This window comes from Liolophura sinensis, chromosome 12 (genome assembly GCF_032854445.1).
Source record: "Liolophura sinensis isolate JHLJ2023 chromosome 12, CUHK_Ljap_v2, whole genome shotgun sequence".
NCBI classification, from domain to species: domain Eukaryota; kingdom Metazoa; phylum Mollusca; class Polyplacophora; order Chitonida; family Chitonidae; genus Liolophura; species Liolophura sinensis.
The window spans coordinates 17,496,707-17,513,474 of record NC_088306.1 but is presented as its reverse complement, the minus strand read 5'-3'; the positions used below and the strand labels follow the sequence as shown (position 1 = coordinate 17,513,474).

The 16,768-nt window shown below is 40.6% G+C and overlaps 1 protein-coding gene across 1 annotated transcript in view; it reads left to right on the top strand.

Moving 5' to 3' along the window:
• LOC135479343 (tyrosine-protein kinase HTK16-like) overlaps positions 1-13,002 on the top strand; it is a 28,846-nt gene extending 15,844 nt beyond the window's left edge. The window contains exons 9-19 of the mRNA XM_064759167.1: positions 125-262; positions 823-952; positions 2,964-3,047; positions 4,306-4,382; positions 5,342-5,393; positions 7,420-7,487; positions 8,127-8,267; positions 9,106-9,294; positions 10,879-10,970; positions 11,379-11,505; positions 12,362-13,002. Coding sequence (XP_064615237.1) covers positions 125-262; positions 823-952; positions 2,964-3,047; positions 4,306-4,382; positions 5,342-5,393; positions 7,420-7,487; positions 8,127-8,267; positions 9,106-9,294; positions 10,879-10,970; positions 11,379-11,505; positions 12,362-12,556 — 1,293 coding nt within the window. The 3' untranslated portion in view covers positions 12,557-13,002. The remainder of the gene's footprint in view (positions 1-124; positions 263-822; positions 953-2,963; positions 3,048-4,305; positions 4,383-5,341; positions 5,394-7,419; positions 7,488-8,126; positions 8,268-9,105; positions 9,295-10,878; positions 10,971-11,378; positions 11,506-12,361) is intronic.
• Positions 13,003-16,768: the final 3,766 nt, after the last annotated feature.

Here is a 16,768-nt window from a genome sequence, read left to right as displayed (position 1 = left end):
TATTCACCGAACAGAGAATCATTCAGTGAGTCCTGTTTTGGTTTGTTACACATGATGTAAATAAGAATTGCCATATTCCCAGGGAATGACATTTTCTCCAGGTTGTTGTTTTTTAATTGGCCAGGGAGCTGCTCGTCTTTTCACATTACACGGTGTTCAGGATGGACTGTTTTTAATACGCCCAAATTCACGGCGCACAGATTTTTATGTCTTGAGTCTTTGCTTCAACAGAAGTCCCTATAACTATGAAATACGGAAGAGTGTAAGTATTCCATTGTGTCAGTATAATTATTTGATTTATTTATTGCATTGGTGCTTTACGCTATGCTCAAAAATATTTCACTGATAGATCAACAGTCAGTATTATGGTGGCGGCATGACCATCGGCAGATTGGAGGGAGACCTCCCATGTATGGCCAGAGACATGCTGGCCTTAAACTTGCAGCAACTGTATTATTGAGTCATCACGCTGCACTGGCACGCCAACCAGTTAGAGGCGTCATGTCGGTGTATTGTTGAAAATGACATTGACATACGGCATGAGTTAGCAAATAAAGCTGGAGTGTAAACAGATGTGGGTAGAAACTAGGCAAACATGTCATGTGTATGGACATCAAAGTTATGGCTTGGAAATATTTAGGTGCGGTGAAGTTAGAGCAATAGAAAAATTCTTGAAGTTTTACTTAGAAACTGTAAAAAAAATATGATTAAGTTAAGTGACGTTGTAAGAAAATTATCAGACCTGAGTGTAGGTAAACCCCATCTATTGTAACCATTAACACATAGGAACTGGTGTGAATGAACTGTTTTCTGTGTTTACAGATGTACCAGAATAAGCATGTGTATTACATTGACGATGGCCCATTCTTACCGTCCCTGGATCACATAGTCTACCATTATTCCAAGCGAGCGGACGGATTGCCTTGTCGTCTTGCTAAGGCAATCTCACCAAGTTAGTCCATGGTCCACTTGTATCTTTTGAGCACAAACTGAACTGAGGGTACAGAGAGGTTAGAGAGAGAATAACCAAAATTTGTTTCCGATACAGTCGCCCATTGTCTCGAGATTTCACGATGGATCTATTTACGATTTGCTGAGAGTGTGATTCAAATGGAGCCTGTTCAATCTGTAATTAAGTGTAAGATCACTTTTGTCACGACCAAAGCAAGAAAGTAGTTCAATAAGGCACACTGAAGAGATGATTAATACACAGTGTAAGTTTACATGTAGTGATGGGGGTATATTTATTTATTTATTTATTTGATTGGTGTTTTACGTCGTACTCAAGAATATTTCACTTATATGACAGCGGACAGGATTATGGTGGGTGGAAACTGGGGATGGGAGTATTCGTGAGCAAAGTGGAACTGCCTCCCTGTCACTCCTCAGGCGCGTCGGGCAATTATACAGTAAGCTATCTACAGGACAGCTACCATAATTCTTCTGTGATTTCGGACAGGATTTCAGGCTTTACCATAGGGGGGCGTCCTTAAGAGTGCTGGGAGTGTGAAATGGGGGAATGGGTAATCCTTTTCAGGGCTAACTCAACGTTAAAGCCTTGCCTCCACATGTGGGAACTTGACACTTGACTCGGGTAGATATGCACTGCTGCTGGGGGCAGGGATGGGTGTGGGGGTGGGGTTGGGGGTGGGGTGGGGCGGGGGATGGGGGTCAGTGTATTATTGACAATTAAATACTTCCTGTAGACTTAACAGATCAGGTAACTTGCAGCCCTTTACAATAAAAACACCCAATAAGTGGTTAATAAACACTTTTCAACAGACCACTGAGACCAGTAAATGTGTGAATACTCTGCCAATAGCATTCAAAAATGTTATGTTGAAATCGCAGGGGGTTAAAAACATTTTCCTCTTGTCTAAAAATCTGTTGATCGCCTGATGATAGGCATCATTCATTTTGGCTTTCAAAGAGAGTGACTGGGTGTCAAGGATGAGGGGAGGGGGCGTCTTTAGGCGATCATCAAAAGTTGATTTTTACTTTTCTGTAGATTGAATAAAACATTATCAAACATGAACGCTGTACTGCTCTGTCTTACCGAAATTTACACTAGGCTCGGCATTACAGATTTGCTGTCATTAGGAAATCCATTTTCATCCAGTTTGTTTGCATCAGAACATACATGCGTCTTCACACCTTACAAACGTAGGCCATAACGATCTAACAATAGTATTCATTGTGTGGAAATTTTGGTGAGGCTTTAACTGACTGAGTGCATTGGAATATAAACAGCAGAGTTTTATTGATATGCAAATCGCAACTTCGCACAGTTCTACTTATGGCTTTGAAGTTCCAACATTGTTTGTGGGACATGTCAATCACAGCAGAACCTGATTGTTTTGTTTTGGGGGTAATTGTTTTCAATTCTTCCTGCAGTAAATAGATTAAATGTGTAGTGAACCTCACTGTAAGTCATTTACATGACTATATGTATGATGGCGTTACGATTTAGTGACAAAGTCAAAAGCAAAGTTTCCTGAAAATGCGCAGATCTGCTGAAAGTCAGCTCCTTTGTCCAGTTGTTTTATTTTTTTTTTATTTTGTTGCACTGATACTTCAGCGGACATTGATCATTGATCAATATCATTGACCAGGCTGGCCCTGTGGGTGATCAGGCGTGATGAATAGCAGGCACAGCTATACAGGTTATAGGTTGGGTAAGGGAGATATAGTCTACTTAATATGTTTTCTCAGAAGTTTAAACACCTGAACGTTGGGGTGGGGATATTCAAGAGTGTTTTGAATTTCTAGGGTGTCCGAAATTCTAGAAGAATTACACTGTTAGTTTACCGGCGGGAACTTCTAACCTCTTTGGTACCGTACTTCTAACAAGTGACTGCCCCTTTCTCTTCTGAGGTGCAGTATTTAAGCTGACAGGTAGCTTACCTGCAGGGACTTATAGCCATATTAATCTAACCTTGGATGGCCCCTTTGTCTCTCACCAGATAACCGCATTGTGGAAGTGTCTGTTGTTCCGCCACTGGAAGAAGAAAATGAGTACAGTAATTACAAACAGCTGACATCTCCAGGTGGGTAGATACATGTACATATATGTGGATGACTCATTATTACAAGTCACATACGCAGTCTAGATGACTCATTATTACAAGTCACATATGCAGTCTAGATGACTCATTATTACAAGTCTTATACGTAGTCTAGATGACTCATTATTACAAGTCACATATGCAGTCTAGATGACTCATTATTACAAGTCACATACATAGTCTAGATGACTCATTATTGCAAGTCTTATACGTAGTCTAGATGACTCATTATTACAAGTCACATATGCAGTCTAGATGACTCATTATTACAAGTCACATATGTAGTCTAGATGACTCACTATTCCAAGTCTCACATTTAGTCTAGATGTGACACAAGTAGATGACACTCTATTTCATTCACTGCTACCAAGAACATGGTTTAGAAAAATTTTTCTCTCATCGATTTTAACATGTTGTTGTATCATGGATTAAAACATGGATTTGGACAGTACTGTTTGCTCAAGGGTAAATTGTTCACTCATCATGCACTCCGTGACAAGTAGATAAGGTAGATGTCCCTAATTTACATCTATGCTGTGATGAAGAAGAATATGCTCGTGGTAAACTCGATATTTGGATATAAAAAAGAAATAACATAAATAAACTTTGCAGGCTGGTTAATCTAAAATTTGAAACTGTCATGTTGTGATGGGATTCTTTCCTGTCTGTGTTTAGTACTTCCCTGTCTGTGTTTAGTACTTTCCTGTCTGTACTTTCCTGTCTGTGTTTAGTACTTTCCTGTCTGTGTTTAGTACTTGAGGCCCATTGGCTCTGTTGGTCATACCTGCCTGTACAGGTAGTACCATTCATGGCAAGAAGACAATGGTCTTTCAACTTTGACGTCAGTTGTCATTACACAAGAAAGGGTATCCCACCAGATATTCCAGCCACAATACCTGTATTCATGTAAAATTGTAATCAAGGCCCACTTTCACTAAACTTTGTATGTCAAATTTCCTTGACTTTTCGCATAAATGACGTCGCCTTATGGCACTATAACCTAGACAACGTCTTTTACGAGCAAAGGTACGAGGAATATGAGGTACAAAGTTTTGTGGTAGTGGCTGTGGGCCTTTGCTGGCTTTATATTGGTCAGTCTACATGTATCTGCCAAGTCAGTGAGCTAGTGAGTCAGTGAGTCAGTCAACCAAGTTAGTGAACTATTCAGGAGTATGATGTTAAAACTTGTGAAATAAATTGTTCTACTGTTAGACTGATTGTGCTTTGTTTTTGTTGGCAGATTTACCGCCCCGGCCTGACAATGTGGGGACATGGGGAATGACAAATAAGGGAACACCACCTCCATTACCTAGTTATGTGAGTCATCCGCCTAGCTATCCTCCTGCTTATTTTAATGGTGATGCTATTTGGCCCTCACATTTTACCTGTTTATGAGATTGTGTCAAAGAGATCTTTCAAAGGGTATTTTGGGGTTTGTTTTGAAGACAAGATGATATCCTGTAAGAAAAATGTAAGTTTCAGCACCAAAAGTAATATATAATGACATTAATTTGTCTTTAAAAATGAGTCTGGCCCCGACAGCTCAATTGGTAGAGCGTCTGCATTGGGGGAGGTGGATGCAGGGTCAATCCTGGATCGGCTCACACCTAAAAGACCATGGCATTCAACATGAAGGGGACAGTGCAATGTCTGGTTGAACCATATAAGTAAAATCGCTCGGGTGGGGCAGCTTACTTGCCTTTGGTAAGTCATTTCAGTGAAGCTGCACTAGATAAATAGCGGTGGAAATCCGTCTTGCAACAAGGAGGCACATTACACATTACATGCACTCTAAGAAATCCTTCGTCGACATATGACTGAAAAATTGTTAAGTACGTTCAACTCCTAAGCACTCACTCACTGTCATTAGAAATGTACTGTTTTATGGCGAATTTTAGGTCAGATACACTTATTATGAATATTTGTCTCTCCCTCAAGTTGTTTGTGTACAAATATTAACCTTGAAGACGTTGCTGCATGGGCACAAAGTCGTTTGTAGTGTGAGTGCAGTACAGTTTCGGTCAACCTTCAGTTCCTGCTAATTTAGTGGTGCCATTTTTATTACTGTTGATCAGTTTTCCCCGAACATTTATTATGAATAAAATGCATCTGTCAAAGACAATATTGTAAAGATGACTAAAGGCTTTTATTTTCACACTCTGTTTACATGTAGTGATAAATCTTTCCTCTGTGGACATACTGTACTCTTAATTGCTAGACTGTAGATTCAGCATGTGAGCTGGTGTTTGATAATGTTGATTTAATTTCTTTTTCAGCCACCACCAAAGAAGACCTTAATTAGCATACCTGCAAAGCGAATTACAACAGGTAATAACACAAAAGGGAGATAACACGGATGCCTTCAGCCAATCCAATTTATTTATTTATTTGATTGGTGTTTTACACCATATTCAAAAATATTTCACCTATATTACTGCGGCTAGCATTATGGTGGAATGAAACCTGGCAGATAGAGCCCAGGTGAACCCACAACCATCCGCAGGTATGGCCAGAAGCCAGCATGAGCAACCACATTAGTGAGAGGCTCCTGGGTCATTGTACTGCTGGCTGCGCTGGTGCACTAACCACCAAGGCCCTCCAGTCACCCAGACCCTCAAGGCACTGTGGCCCTCCAGGCACCCCAGCAACCCAGGCCCTCCAGGCACCCTAGGCCCTCCAGTCACCCCAGGCACCCAGGCCCTCCAGGCACCCCAGGCACCCAGGCCCTCCAGGCACCCAGGCCCTCCAGGCTCTCCTGGCACCACAGCCCTCCAGGCACCCCGGCCCTCCAGGCACCGCGGCCCTCCAGGCACCTCACACACCCAATCCCTTCAGGCATCCCAGGCACCCAGGCACCCAGGCCCTCCAGTCACCCCAGGCACCCAGGCCCTCCAGTTGCCCAGACCCTCCAGGCACCCAGGCCCGCCAGGCACCCCAGGCACCCAGGCCCTCCAGGCACCCCAGGCACCCAGGCCCTCCAGGCACCCCAGGCACCCAGGCCCTCCAGGCACCCAGGCCCTCCAGGCTCTCCTGGCACCACGGCCCTCCAGGCACCGCGGCCCTCCAGGCACCTCACACACCCAATCCCTCCAGGCACCCCAGGCACCCAGGCACCCAGGCCCTCCAGTCGCCCAGACCCTCCAGGCACCCAGGCCCGCCAGGCACCCCAGGCACCCAGGCCCTCCAGGCACCCCAGGCACCGCGGTCCTCCAGACCCTCCTGGCACCCAGGCCCTCCAGGCACCCCAGGCACCGCGGTCCTCCAGACCCTCCTGGCACCCAGGCCCTCCAGGCACCCCAGGCACCCAGGCCCTCCAGTCACCTCAGACACTCAGGCACCTCAATCCGTTTGAAGTTGTGTTTTCTTAAAAGTGAACTACACATATCAAGGTTTTAGATATGGTGGGGGTGAATGGAGTGTAAAATAGATTTACTGTGAAAAATGTATTCATATTATTGATGTATAAAGCACTTTCTATCTCCAGACTAAAGGGAATTTCCCTTTAATGTAGTGGCAGAAACATGACTCTAAAGGCAGGGATTGCTGGTTCAAATCCTCACATGGTAAATAGTGCCTATATATCACACTGTTACATCCTGAAAAAATTTTGTAAGGTCCTTTACCAGTGTGGGGTGCCTATATTGGTTCAGATTTGAAGATGCTGGTAACAAGTTCACTTAGTTAGAACAACATATTTACAAGAAACAAAATTATGCTTGTGCACAGGCGTTGTCCCTACGTCATCCGTGATTCTCGATTGCCAGTGACTGACCAGAGGGTTAAAATGTTGACATGACATTAGTTGCAAGGGAAAACTGGAATTTTAAACCATATTCACTCCCAGGGTTTAAATCCCCATAAACCCCTTTCTTAACATGTGGATAACGTGTAATGGTATAAATTCATCAAAGTGTCTTACATGTACCCAAGAGTAGCTAATCGCTTTATTGGATGTGAGATATTTCAGATTCAAGATTCTTATGCTCAACCTCACCTATATCAGAATGTCGTGTTAAGATTTATGTTCACACTTTAACTAGGAGTAATACATGGCACTGTAATCCTGAAACTTTTCGTGTGTCTGAATGGTGTTTTAAGAATGAAGGCATCATTCTGTGTAGACTGTTAAAATAATACTTTATGTGAATCCCTGCAGTTTGCCCACCCAGCCAATGTTGTTCAGTCACCAAAATCAAATTTAAAATGTGCATAAATTGCACTGAAAATTGCTCTTTTATATGTGAAAAGGTGGAGAAATTAGGGTAGGCCATCTTCAGGCCACTCAGGTTGATATGTCAGCCAGTCTGTTTTAGTTTGAGACTCTATCGTAATTATCGTGTATTGATTTAAACAGGCAGCCTTCTCGGAGAAGGAGAGTATGGTGCAGTTTATAAGGGTGTGTACGATAATGGCAAAGAAAAGGTATGTGTTAACTTAATGTTTATTTATCACTTTTTTGTCATCAAGTGAAGGGATAATTTTTTTTATGCCCTTAGTACATGGGAATATCTACCAGATGCCTGTGGGTGGTTGTGGGTTTTTCCTGGTACTCTGCCCAGTTTCCGCCCACCATGAGTCTGGCAGCTGTCATATAAGGAAAATATTCAATATGTGAATTTATTCAATCAAATAAATAAATAAATACATGCCTTTATCACGGTTTAATGTTGTCCATTCATTCATCTGTTTGTTTTAAAACGTGTTGGCACGTACTTCAGTTAAAGTTAAAGAATTTGTTCGCTTTTTGTCTCTTCCAACATTGAAAACAGGTCACATTGCTTTAAAATGTACAGAGTTATTCTCCTTTTTGTGATTTCTAGCTTTTCATGCAAACATTGTATTTAACTGTTTATTGTAAGACTTTGAAATAGGATTAGCATGTGTACATATATGTATCGCGATCATCAAGCCTCACATTATTGGTTCTGTCATCTAATTTTGTAATAAAATGAGAAAAAAAGAAATCCCCAGAAATGTTAATTAAGGTATTGTTCTTACTGTTTCCCAACAGTTTGCTCTTTAGCATATTTATTAAGTCCTACTGATATTTCTCCTATCCAGAGAGATGTTGCTATCAAGTGTTTCCATGACGACCAGGTAAACGTGATGGAGGATTTCATGAAAGAAGCGACTACAATGCAGGGACTGGACCACGTCTGCATTGTGAAGTTAATAGGGGTGTCAAAATCTCCACTTATGATGGTAAGGAACAGCAGAGTCCTATGGTAAGGAATAAGGGTTGCATGGTATTGGGAAAAGGGATGAGTCATGGTAATTAATAGAGGAATGTCATGATAATTAATAGGGGAGACTCATGGTAAGGAAGAGGGGAGACTCATGGTAAGGAAGAGGGGAGACTCATGGTAAGAAATAGGGGAATGTCATGGTAACGAATAGGGGAGACACAATAAGGAATAGAGGAATGTCATGGTAATGACCACAGGAGACTTATGGTAAGGAATAGGGGAATGTCATGGTCAGGAATAGGGGGGACATCAAGTAAGGAATAGGAGAATGTCATGGTAAGGAATAGGGGAGACTCATGGTAAAGAATAGAGGAGTGTCATGCAACATTGGATTGGCCGATTTCAGGGCTTCATAAAAAGTATTATTTTATCAGTCAACATAAAATAATACCTACAAAATATGCTTAAACAAACACTTTGCGAAAATGTTGAAGAATTACAGTATTGCACGATGTCCCGTAAACATTGATATGTTGACACGTGCCTTGTGTGAAGCTAAGAGTCTTGTGGGCGCTTATTTCCACCTCTAACTCAGAAGTCTGCCAGCAACCTGCGGATGGTTGTGGGTTTCCCCCGGGCTCTGCCTGGTTTCCACCCATCATAATGCTGGCCGCCATCGTATAAAGGGAAATATTCTTGAGTACGGCATAAAACACCAATCAAATAAATAAATATAACTCAGAACATTAATTATGGTGTTTAACCTTCAATAAGTAATATCCTCCATTTATCTATTTATAATTCCCCATGCCATGCATATTGTAATAAACACAGTGCATGTTTCTTCACCCCAGATCCAGGAGTTTGTTCCTCAAGGCTCCATGTTGGACTTTCTGTACGATCACCCTGACCAGGTAGAAGTCAAGGTCGACCTGTATCTCTGGGCCACTCAGATTGCATGCGGGATGATGTACCTGGAGGAGAAGCACCTGATCCACAGAGACCTGGCGGCCAGGAACATCCTGCTTCAGTCCAAACGTCAGGTATGTACACACTCATACACAGTGAGACCTGGCGAGCAGGAACATCCTGCTGCAGTCCAAACATCAGGTATGTGCACACTCATACACAGAGAGACATCGACCAGAAACATTATGATACATTCCAAATGTCAGGTACGTGCACACTCAAACACAGTGAGACCTGGCGACTAGGAATGTCCTGCTACAGTCCAAATGTCAAGTATGTGGTACTCTCATACACAGTGAGACCTGGCGACCAGGAACATCCTGCTACAGTCCAGACTTCAGGTATATATGTACACACTCATACACAGTGAGACGTGGCGACCAGGAACATCCTGCTGCAGTCTAAATGTCAGGCATGTGGTACACTCGTACACAGTGAGACCTGGCAACCAGCAACATCCTGCTACAGCCTAAACATCAAGTACCAGCCCCAATAGCACAGTTTGTGCACAGAGAGACAAGGAACATCCTGCTACATTCAAAATATCAGGTATGTACACACTCATACACAGTGGGACCTGGTGACCAGAAACATCATGCTACAGTCCAAATGTCAGGTATGTGCACACTCATACACAGTGAGACCTGGCGACCAGGAACATCCTGCTAAAGTCCAAATGCCAGGTATGTGCACACTCATACACAGGGAGACCTGGAGACCAGGAACATCCTGCTACAGTCCAAATTTCAGGTATGTGCGCATTCATACACAGAGAGACCTGGCAACAGGTGTGTGGACACTTATAGACAGAAAGACCTGGCGGCCAGGAACATCCTGCTACAGTCCAAATGCCAGGTATGTGCACACTCATACACAGAGAGACCAGGCAACAGGTGTGTGGACACTCATAGACAGAAAAACCTGGCGGCCAGGAACATCCTGCTACAGTCCAAATGTCGGTGGTGTGCACACTCATACACAGAGAGACCTGGCGAGCAGGAACATCCTGCTAAAGTCCAAATGCCAGGTATGCGCACACTCATACACAGGGAGACCTGGAGACCAGGAACATCCTGCTACAGTCCAAATTTCAGGTGTGTGCGCATTCATACACAGAGAGACCTGGCAACAGGTGTGTGGACACTGATACACAGGGAGACCTGGAGACCAGGAACATCCTGCTACAGTCCAAATGTCAGGTATGTGCACACTCATACACAGAGAGACCAGGCAACAGGTGTGTGGACACTCATAGACAGAAAAACCTGGCGGCCAGGAACATCCTGCTACAGTCCAAATGTCGGTGGTGTGCACACTCATACACAGAGAGACCTGGCGACCAGGAACATCCTGCTACAAGTTGATGCATAGTATGGCATGAAGTAATGAAACAAATTTACAGTTGGATGGGGTTTACACTGAGCACTTTATCTTCATGTACCCATAAAAGTAACAACTATAGTATTGGTGCAAAAGTTTTAGTATGTCATTCAGAAATGATATAAATGAATACACTACAGTTGGTGGCTCTGCCCAGATAGTTAAGAAATAAAGCACATGACTGTGTTCTTATTTTCACATGAATATGAGCAACTTTGTCTGAAGCAATAGGAATGGATGATGACCACATTTTGCACAACATGAATATTCATTCACAGATAAAAATCAGCGACTTTGGTTTGTCTCGCGCCATAGGAGCGGATAACGACTACTACAGAGCGAGTCGAGGAGGAAGGTGGCCAATCAAATGGTAAGTCAGAATCGCAGTCTGACACGTCAACAAATTCAATTGTTTATGCTTAATGCCCCATTGCAAATGCATTCATAGTTGTACATGTAGATATTCCTACCATATGCCTTTTTGAATGCAGACCGTCTAGTGGTCTGTGTGTGGGAAGTGACAGTGCCTTCATGCATTGATGTAATGTAGATTTGATCTAATCCAGTGTGACACAAACGGCGAAGATGGGTCATGGCTGACTGGCAAACAGTCTCTTACATTGATTACTTTGGCACATGAGGTGTTGGTTCAGTGTCAGACCTGAATGAGGAGTTATTGAGATTTTCCCGCTTTTACTGTTTCAGTAGCTGTGCACCTTTGTATGAGTAAAAAATCAAATAAATAAATATATGCCTTGTTTTCTGAATTATATGACAGGTATGCCCCAGAGTGTGTTAACTACGGCCAGTTTTCCCATGCTAGTGATGTCTGGAGCTATGGGGTGACACTGTGGGAAATGTTCACTTTTGGAGAGCCACCCTACGGGGACAAGAGAGGAGCAGAGGTACGTCTGTATGTAATACGTGTGTATGTGTACAGCATCATGAAGCTGTCATACACTCACATGTAAGGTAGACTTTGTCTGCATCTCAAAAAGGTAGGGGGTTAGCACTCTCTGGCCGTACATGGGAAGATCTACCAGCATCCTGTGGATTATTTTGGGTTTCTCCCAGGCGTAAATCAACAATCAGATCAAAAAATCAAAACAGTGCACTGTGTTGAAATTGTGACATGGTGACATTTATCCACCTTAATGCTTTGAGTGTTTTATATAAACAAACAGTGAAATCCAGCTCAAAGGATTTATGTGTAAGATCATTTGTCAAATACTTAGCATTCCTGCAAAATCAACTGTTATACAGTCTTGAGTACGTCATTTAACATGTATCATATGAAGAACATAAAAGATTCATGAAACAAAAAAGACAAAAATTATGGTAAGGGTAATAAATTATGTCAAAAAATGAAGAAAATAAATTCATTGTTTGAAGCATACTTTATATGTCTTAATAACTGTTCTATTTATGCATATTTGCATAATTATGTCAGTGGTTGGCAATCATCAGTGAACATGATCCTGACCGCAGGCTACATAATTTCCAGATTAACCAGACTGTTGTTCAGACCCCAAGAAGAAAGCCCTGAAGCCTTTTTGTACTTGTATACAATTAGGATATGTCGTAAATTGCGTTTTATGAAATAAAATCGAAATCTTTCAATAATCCTTTAATGAATAATACAGTAATTCAAATTAATAGACCCAAAAGCTGATTGGTTAATTGACTGATTTTGTTTACCAGTAAAGTTGCTGTGCCTACTCCTGCACGTGTGTCTGTATTTTTTTTTTTTTACCCACAAAGGTCATCAAGGACATAGAGCGAGGGAAACGCCTTCCCAAGCCGGACAACTGTGAAGCTGTGACCTATGACCTCATGCTGAGCTGTTGGTCAGCACGACCTGCAGACAGACCAACCTTTGCTAAACTTCATCGCAAATTCCAGGTGGATGACGAGTACCAGACTGTTAGCAAAAGTCGGACTGGTAGGATGAAATAAAGCTTATGTGAGGTTTGGATGATTGGGGAGCTGGTAGGAGGATGTGGAGAAATACGAAATACATGCGTATGAAGAAATAAATAAAGAAGTATGTGCCACAGAAACACAAGATATAAAGATATATGCAGAAATAACAGATATATGAAGAAATAATAGACAAATGAAGAAATAGCAGATATGTGAAGAAGTAATTGATGTATGAAAACATAACAGATGTGAAGAAGTAATTGATGTATGAAAACATAACAGATGTGAAGAAGTAATTGATGTATGAAAACATAACAGATGTGAAGAAGTAATTGATGTGTGAAAACATAACAGATGTGAAGAAGTAATAGATGTATGAAAAAATAACAGATGTGAAGAACTACATGTATTAGAAACATAGAAGAAATACTGGATACATGGAGAAATATATATAAGAAACACAGAAAAAGTCACTGATAAATGTGACAAAAAATGTGATAAAAAAAGAAGCAAATAACAGAATGGCAATATCTTGATATTTTTTGTTTTGAAGGAAATTGTTTTTGACTAAACTGATTTTCCTAGGTAACATTTGCTTGCTTTTAGCATATCTTTTTGGGTGATTTTCTTATACTAAAAATTTGACTCTGGTGAATGTATCCACACAAGTAAGCATCAACAAAAGTATTTGGTGGATATCACATTGAGCAGGCAATTTAATGATACATTTTATCTCTGCCTCACTTCTTCTAATTTTTGGGACATCTGGTCTGTTCTTTTTAGCCAGTATACATGTAATTGTTGCGGGAGTATTTAGTGTCCTTTTTTTTCACATCATAAATCCATTTAATGAATGAATCAATATGGCCTAACGTCACATCAACAATATTTCAGCCACACCAGCAATATTTCAGCCACATTGTGGCGATCCATCTAATGAACAGCACTACAAATATCTGTCCTAAAATTAGCAGAAATAGCGGGGTTGTCAGTGATGTGGGCTCCCTCCACGACATGACCAGTTTATATTTAGGGCTTAACAGAAATGTTGTTTCAGGGGTAAAGAATTTGCAGATGATTCTGCATAGGCTTGAACAATAACGAAACTATTCAGTTTGATTAAAATTTTTTGGCTATGATTAAACTCTAATGGGAAGATTACTCTCCTTTAAATCTAGTGAGGTGAGGCTAATGCGAAGCAGGTCTTCGAAAAAAAAAAATGCATCTTAGTGCAACATTTGCAATGTTGTATATATTGTTTTTTTTACTGTAACCAGTCGCATCAATGCAAAGACCTCTTGATGAGATATAAGAGGAACATTTGACATCAAGAAAATGGCGTCAACGTATTGCTGCTGTGTATTTTATAGGCAACCTTTGATCATTCTTATGAAGATGTTGGAGCAGGGATAGCATAGTTGAGTTGAATCATCTGCAATCTGCGTGGCGTGACATCGGTGTTTCAACAAAATGAGCATTGTCACAACTTTTCTCCCCTTCTTACCTGTCGTGAGTGTCTGTAAAAGTCTGATTAACTATATTCTTGTGTAACAGGCACTCGAAGTTATCTCCCTTTGTAAGTCAGTCAAACAAGGTTATAAAATTGAGGTGTATGAGAAAAGATGTAGCAAGTGCTTATAATCTCCCTGCTTCCTCCCCGTGCCCCCCCCCCCCCCCATGTTGCTAACACAAGTTTACATGAGGCTAAAGTGATGTATGTGAATAAAACTTACTGTCTTTTTCCTTGGAAAAGCAGTTACCAGGTATCCCAAATTGGGACTTCATCTTTATCGATATACAAGTACCGATATCATTTGTAGTATGGTGCTAGTTCATTTTGGTAGAGAATTGATGATGTTTTTCTTACACATTTTCACAAAGTCTTATTTTGCCCTATAAGCTTTTAATACAGTATATGTTCAGTTAGATATGCTTCACCTTTGTCAAATAATAAATATCAGTCTACCAGTTCTGAAGTCTGCTTGACCCAGCTTTGATCATGTACCCATTTTGTCAGCTTGTACAGGTATATCTATACCCATTATTGCTAACTTGTGTGCCCACTTTGTCAACTTATATAACCCATTTTGCCAGCTGATAGAACCCAGCTGATAGAACCCATTTTGCCAGCTCTTAAAACCCATTTTGCCAGCTTATATAATCTATTTTGCCAGCTCATAAAACACATTTTTGAATTACTGTATTATTCATGAAAGGATTATTGAAAGATTTCGATTTTATTTCATAAAACGCAATTTACGACGTATCCTAATTGTATACAAGTACAAAAAGGCTTCTTATGTATCACCCATTTTGCCACTTAAAACATGTATACCCATTGTGTCAGCTTGTATACCCATTGTGTCAGCTTGTATACCCATTTTGCCAGTTCGTATAACCCAATTTGCCAGCTCATACAATCCATGTTGCCAGCTCATATATCCATTTTGTGAGCTGATGTACCCATTTTGCTAGCTCATATATTGCTAACTTGTATACTGGGTTATATTACTAGCTTGTAAACCCATTTCGCTGGCCCCGGGCTGTGCCCTGTTTTCACCCACCATAATGCTGGCTGCCGACAAATAAGCGAAATATTCTTGAGTATGGCGTGAAACACCCGTCAAATACATAAATAAATTAATAAATATACCCATTTTGCCACCTCGAATAACCCATTTTGTGCACAGAAGAACTATATTTCACCTAAAGTTTGGTATGTAAAGAAGGTATTTTCAGAAGCACATAAAGGCCTTAAAGTCATACTGCTGGAAAACAGTTAAGTTTTTGTCATTAGAAATTAATCAAGCTTCCCCAAAAATGTGGCACTATAAGGTGGATGGATCAGTCAGAATCAAGAAAAATGTGGCACTTTAAAAGTAATAGTTTAGTTGAAATACAATAGCTCTAGTTTGAGAGAGGTGTGCCAGTGTAAGTATGAATGTGATAAAGTACATTGCAAAAGTACATTGCTCTGATTAATGACTCTGAGTATGATTCTGATAATGTACATTGCTCTGATTAATGAGTCTGAGTATGATTCTGATAATGTGCATTGCTCTGATTAATGAGTCTGAGTATGGGTCTGATAATGTGCATTGCTCTGATTAATGAGTCTGAGTATGATTCTGATAATGTGCATTGCTCTGATTAATGACTTATTATTATTATATGTATTATTATTATTATTATTTAGTGTGCAAATTCATTGTCTCTTTTTTTTTTGCAATGATTGCAATGGAATTTGTTTGAGGGTAATGGGAAAGCTGCTACATGTACATTTCGCATCTAGCTACTAGAGTATAAAGTGCTTGTCTTTTTTACTATTATTCTTATTTTTGTATCAAAAATGTTCATTTATGAAGATGTGGGGAATTGAAGCAAATTAGTGCGCTTGGCTTCTCGTATGTTTGACATATTATTATGCTTGTGTATGGTACCATGATTGTATAGTCATGTTGTTGTTGTAGTATGGAGTTTAGCCTTCCACATGGGAACATGTATGTGCAGCACATTCACAAATTCTGGTGCTGTTCACTGAAATACCGGTACACTTGTATAGAAGGGATCAATATATATGTGTATATGCTGTACACTTCGCACTCAGAATGTGTACTTTTTTAGTAACTACGTTGTTGGTTGAAAGAAATGCTGTTTAAGGATTTACTGTCTGATACAATCTTTTAAGTTTTCAGAATGGAGAATTTCAAAGAGTACATTTTATTGAAAATGTGTTATGAAATGAGAGAAATGGCGAAACTGTGGTGGTGATGTTTGCAAGTGTGATGTCATGTGCAAGTGTGCTGTCATTTGCAAATGTGCTGTCATTGTTTGGAGAAGCTAATGACATGTAGAATTTATGATATTATGTTTGAAGAACTGACCACCCTAAAATATATACAGCACCTTATCTGAAAGTCCATTTCATGCAGATCCCAGGTATGATCTGATTTTTTGATCCATTCAGAGACTTGAAAAGATTCCATGACGTCTCTTTTCATCTGTTTCATCTTTTGTCTGTTCAACACTGTCAGAAAAGCCCAGAAAATTTTTTTTCAGTTTTGTCATAAAAAATAAATAAATAAATGGCCTTTCAGATGATTTGGAGTTTATATAAGGCTAGTCTTTTCTAACAAAGTACAATGATTCCTGGATTAACAGAAGAGGACACTGTGGGAATTCTCTCTCTACCCATGGGGACGTCTTCAGTGGGTAGACTACAGTGACTCGTCATAATTGTCATGG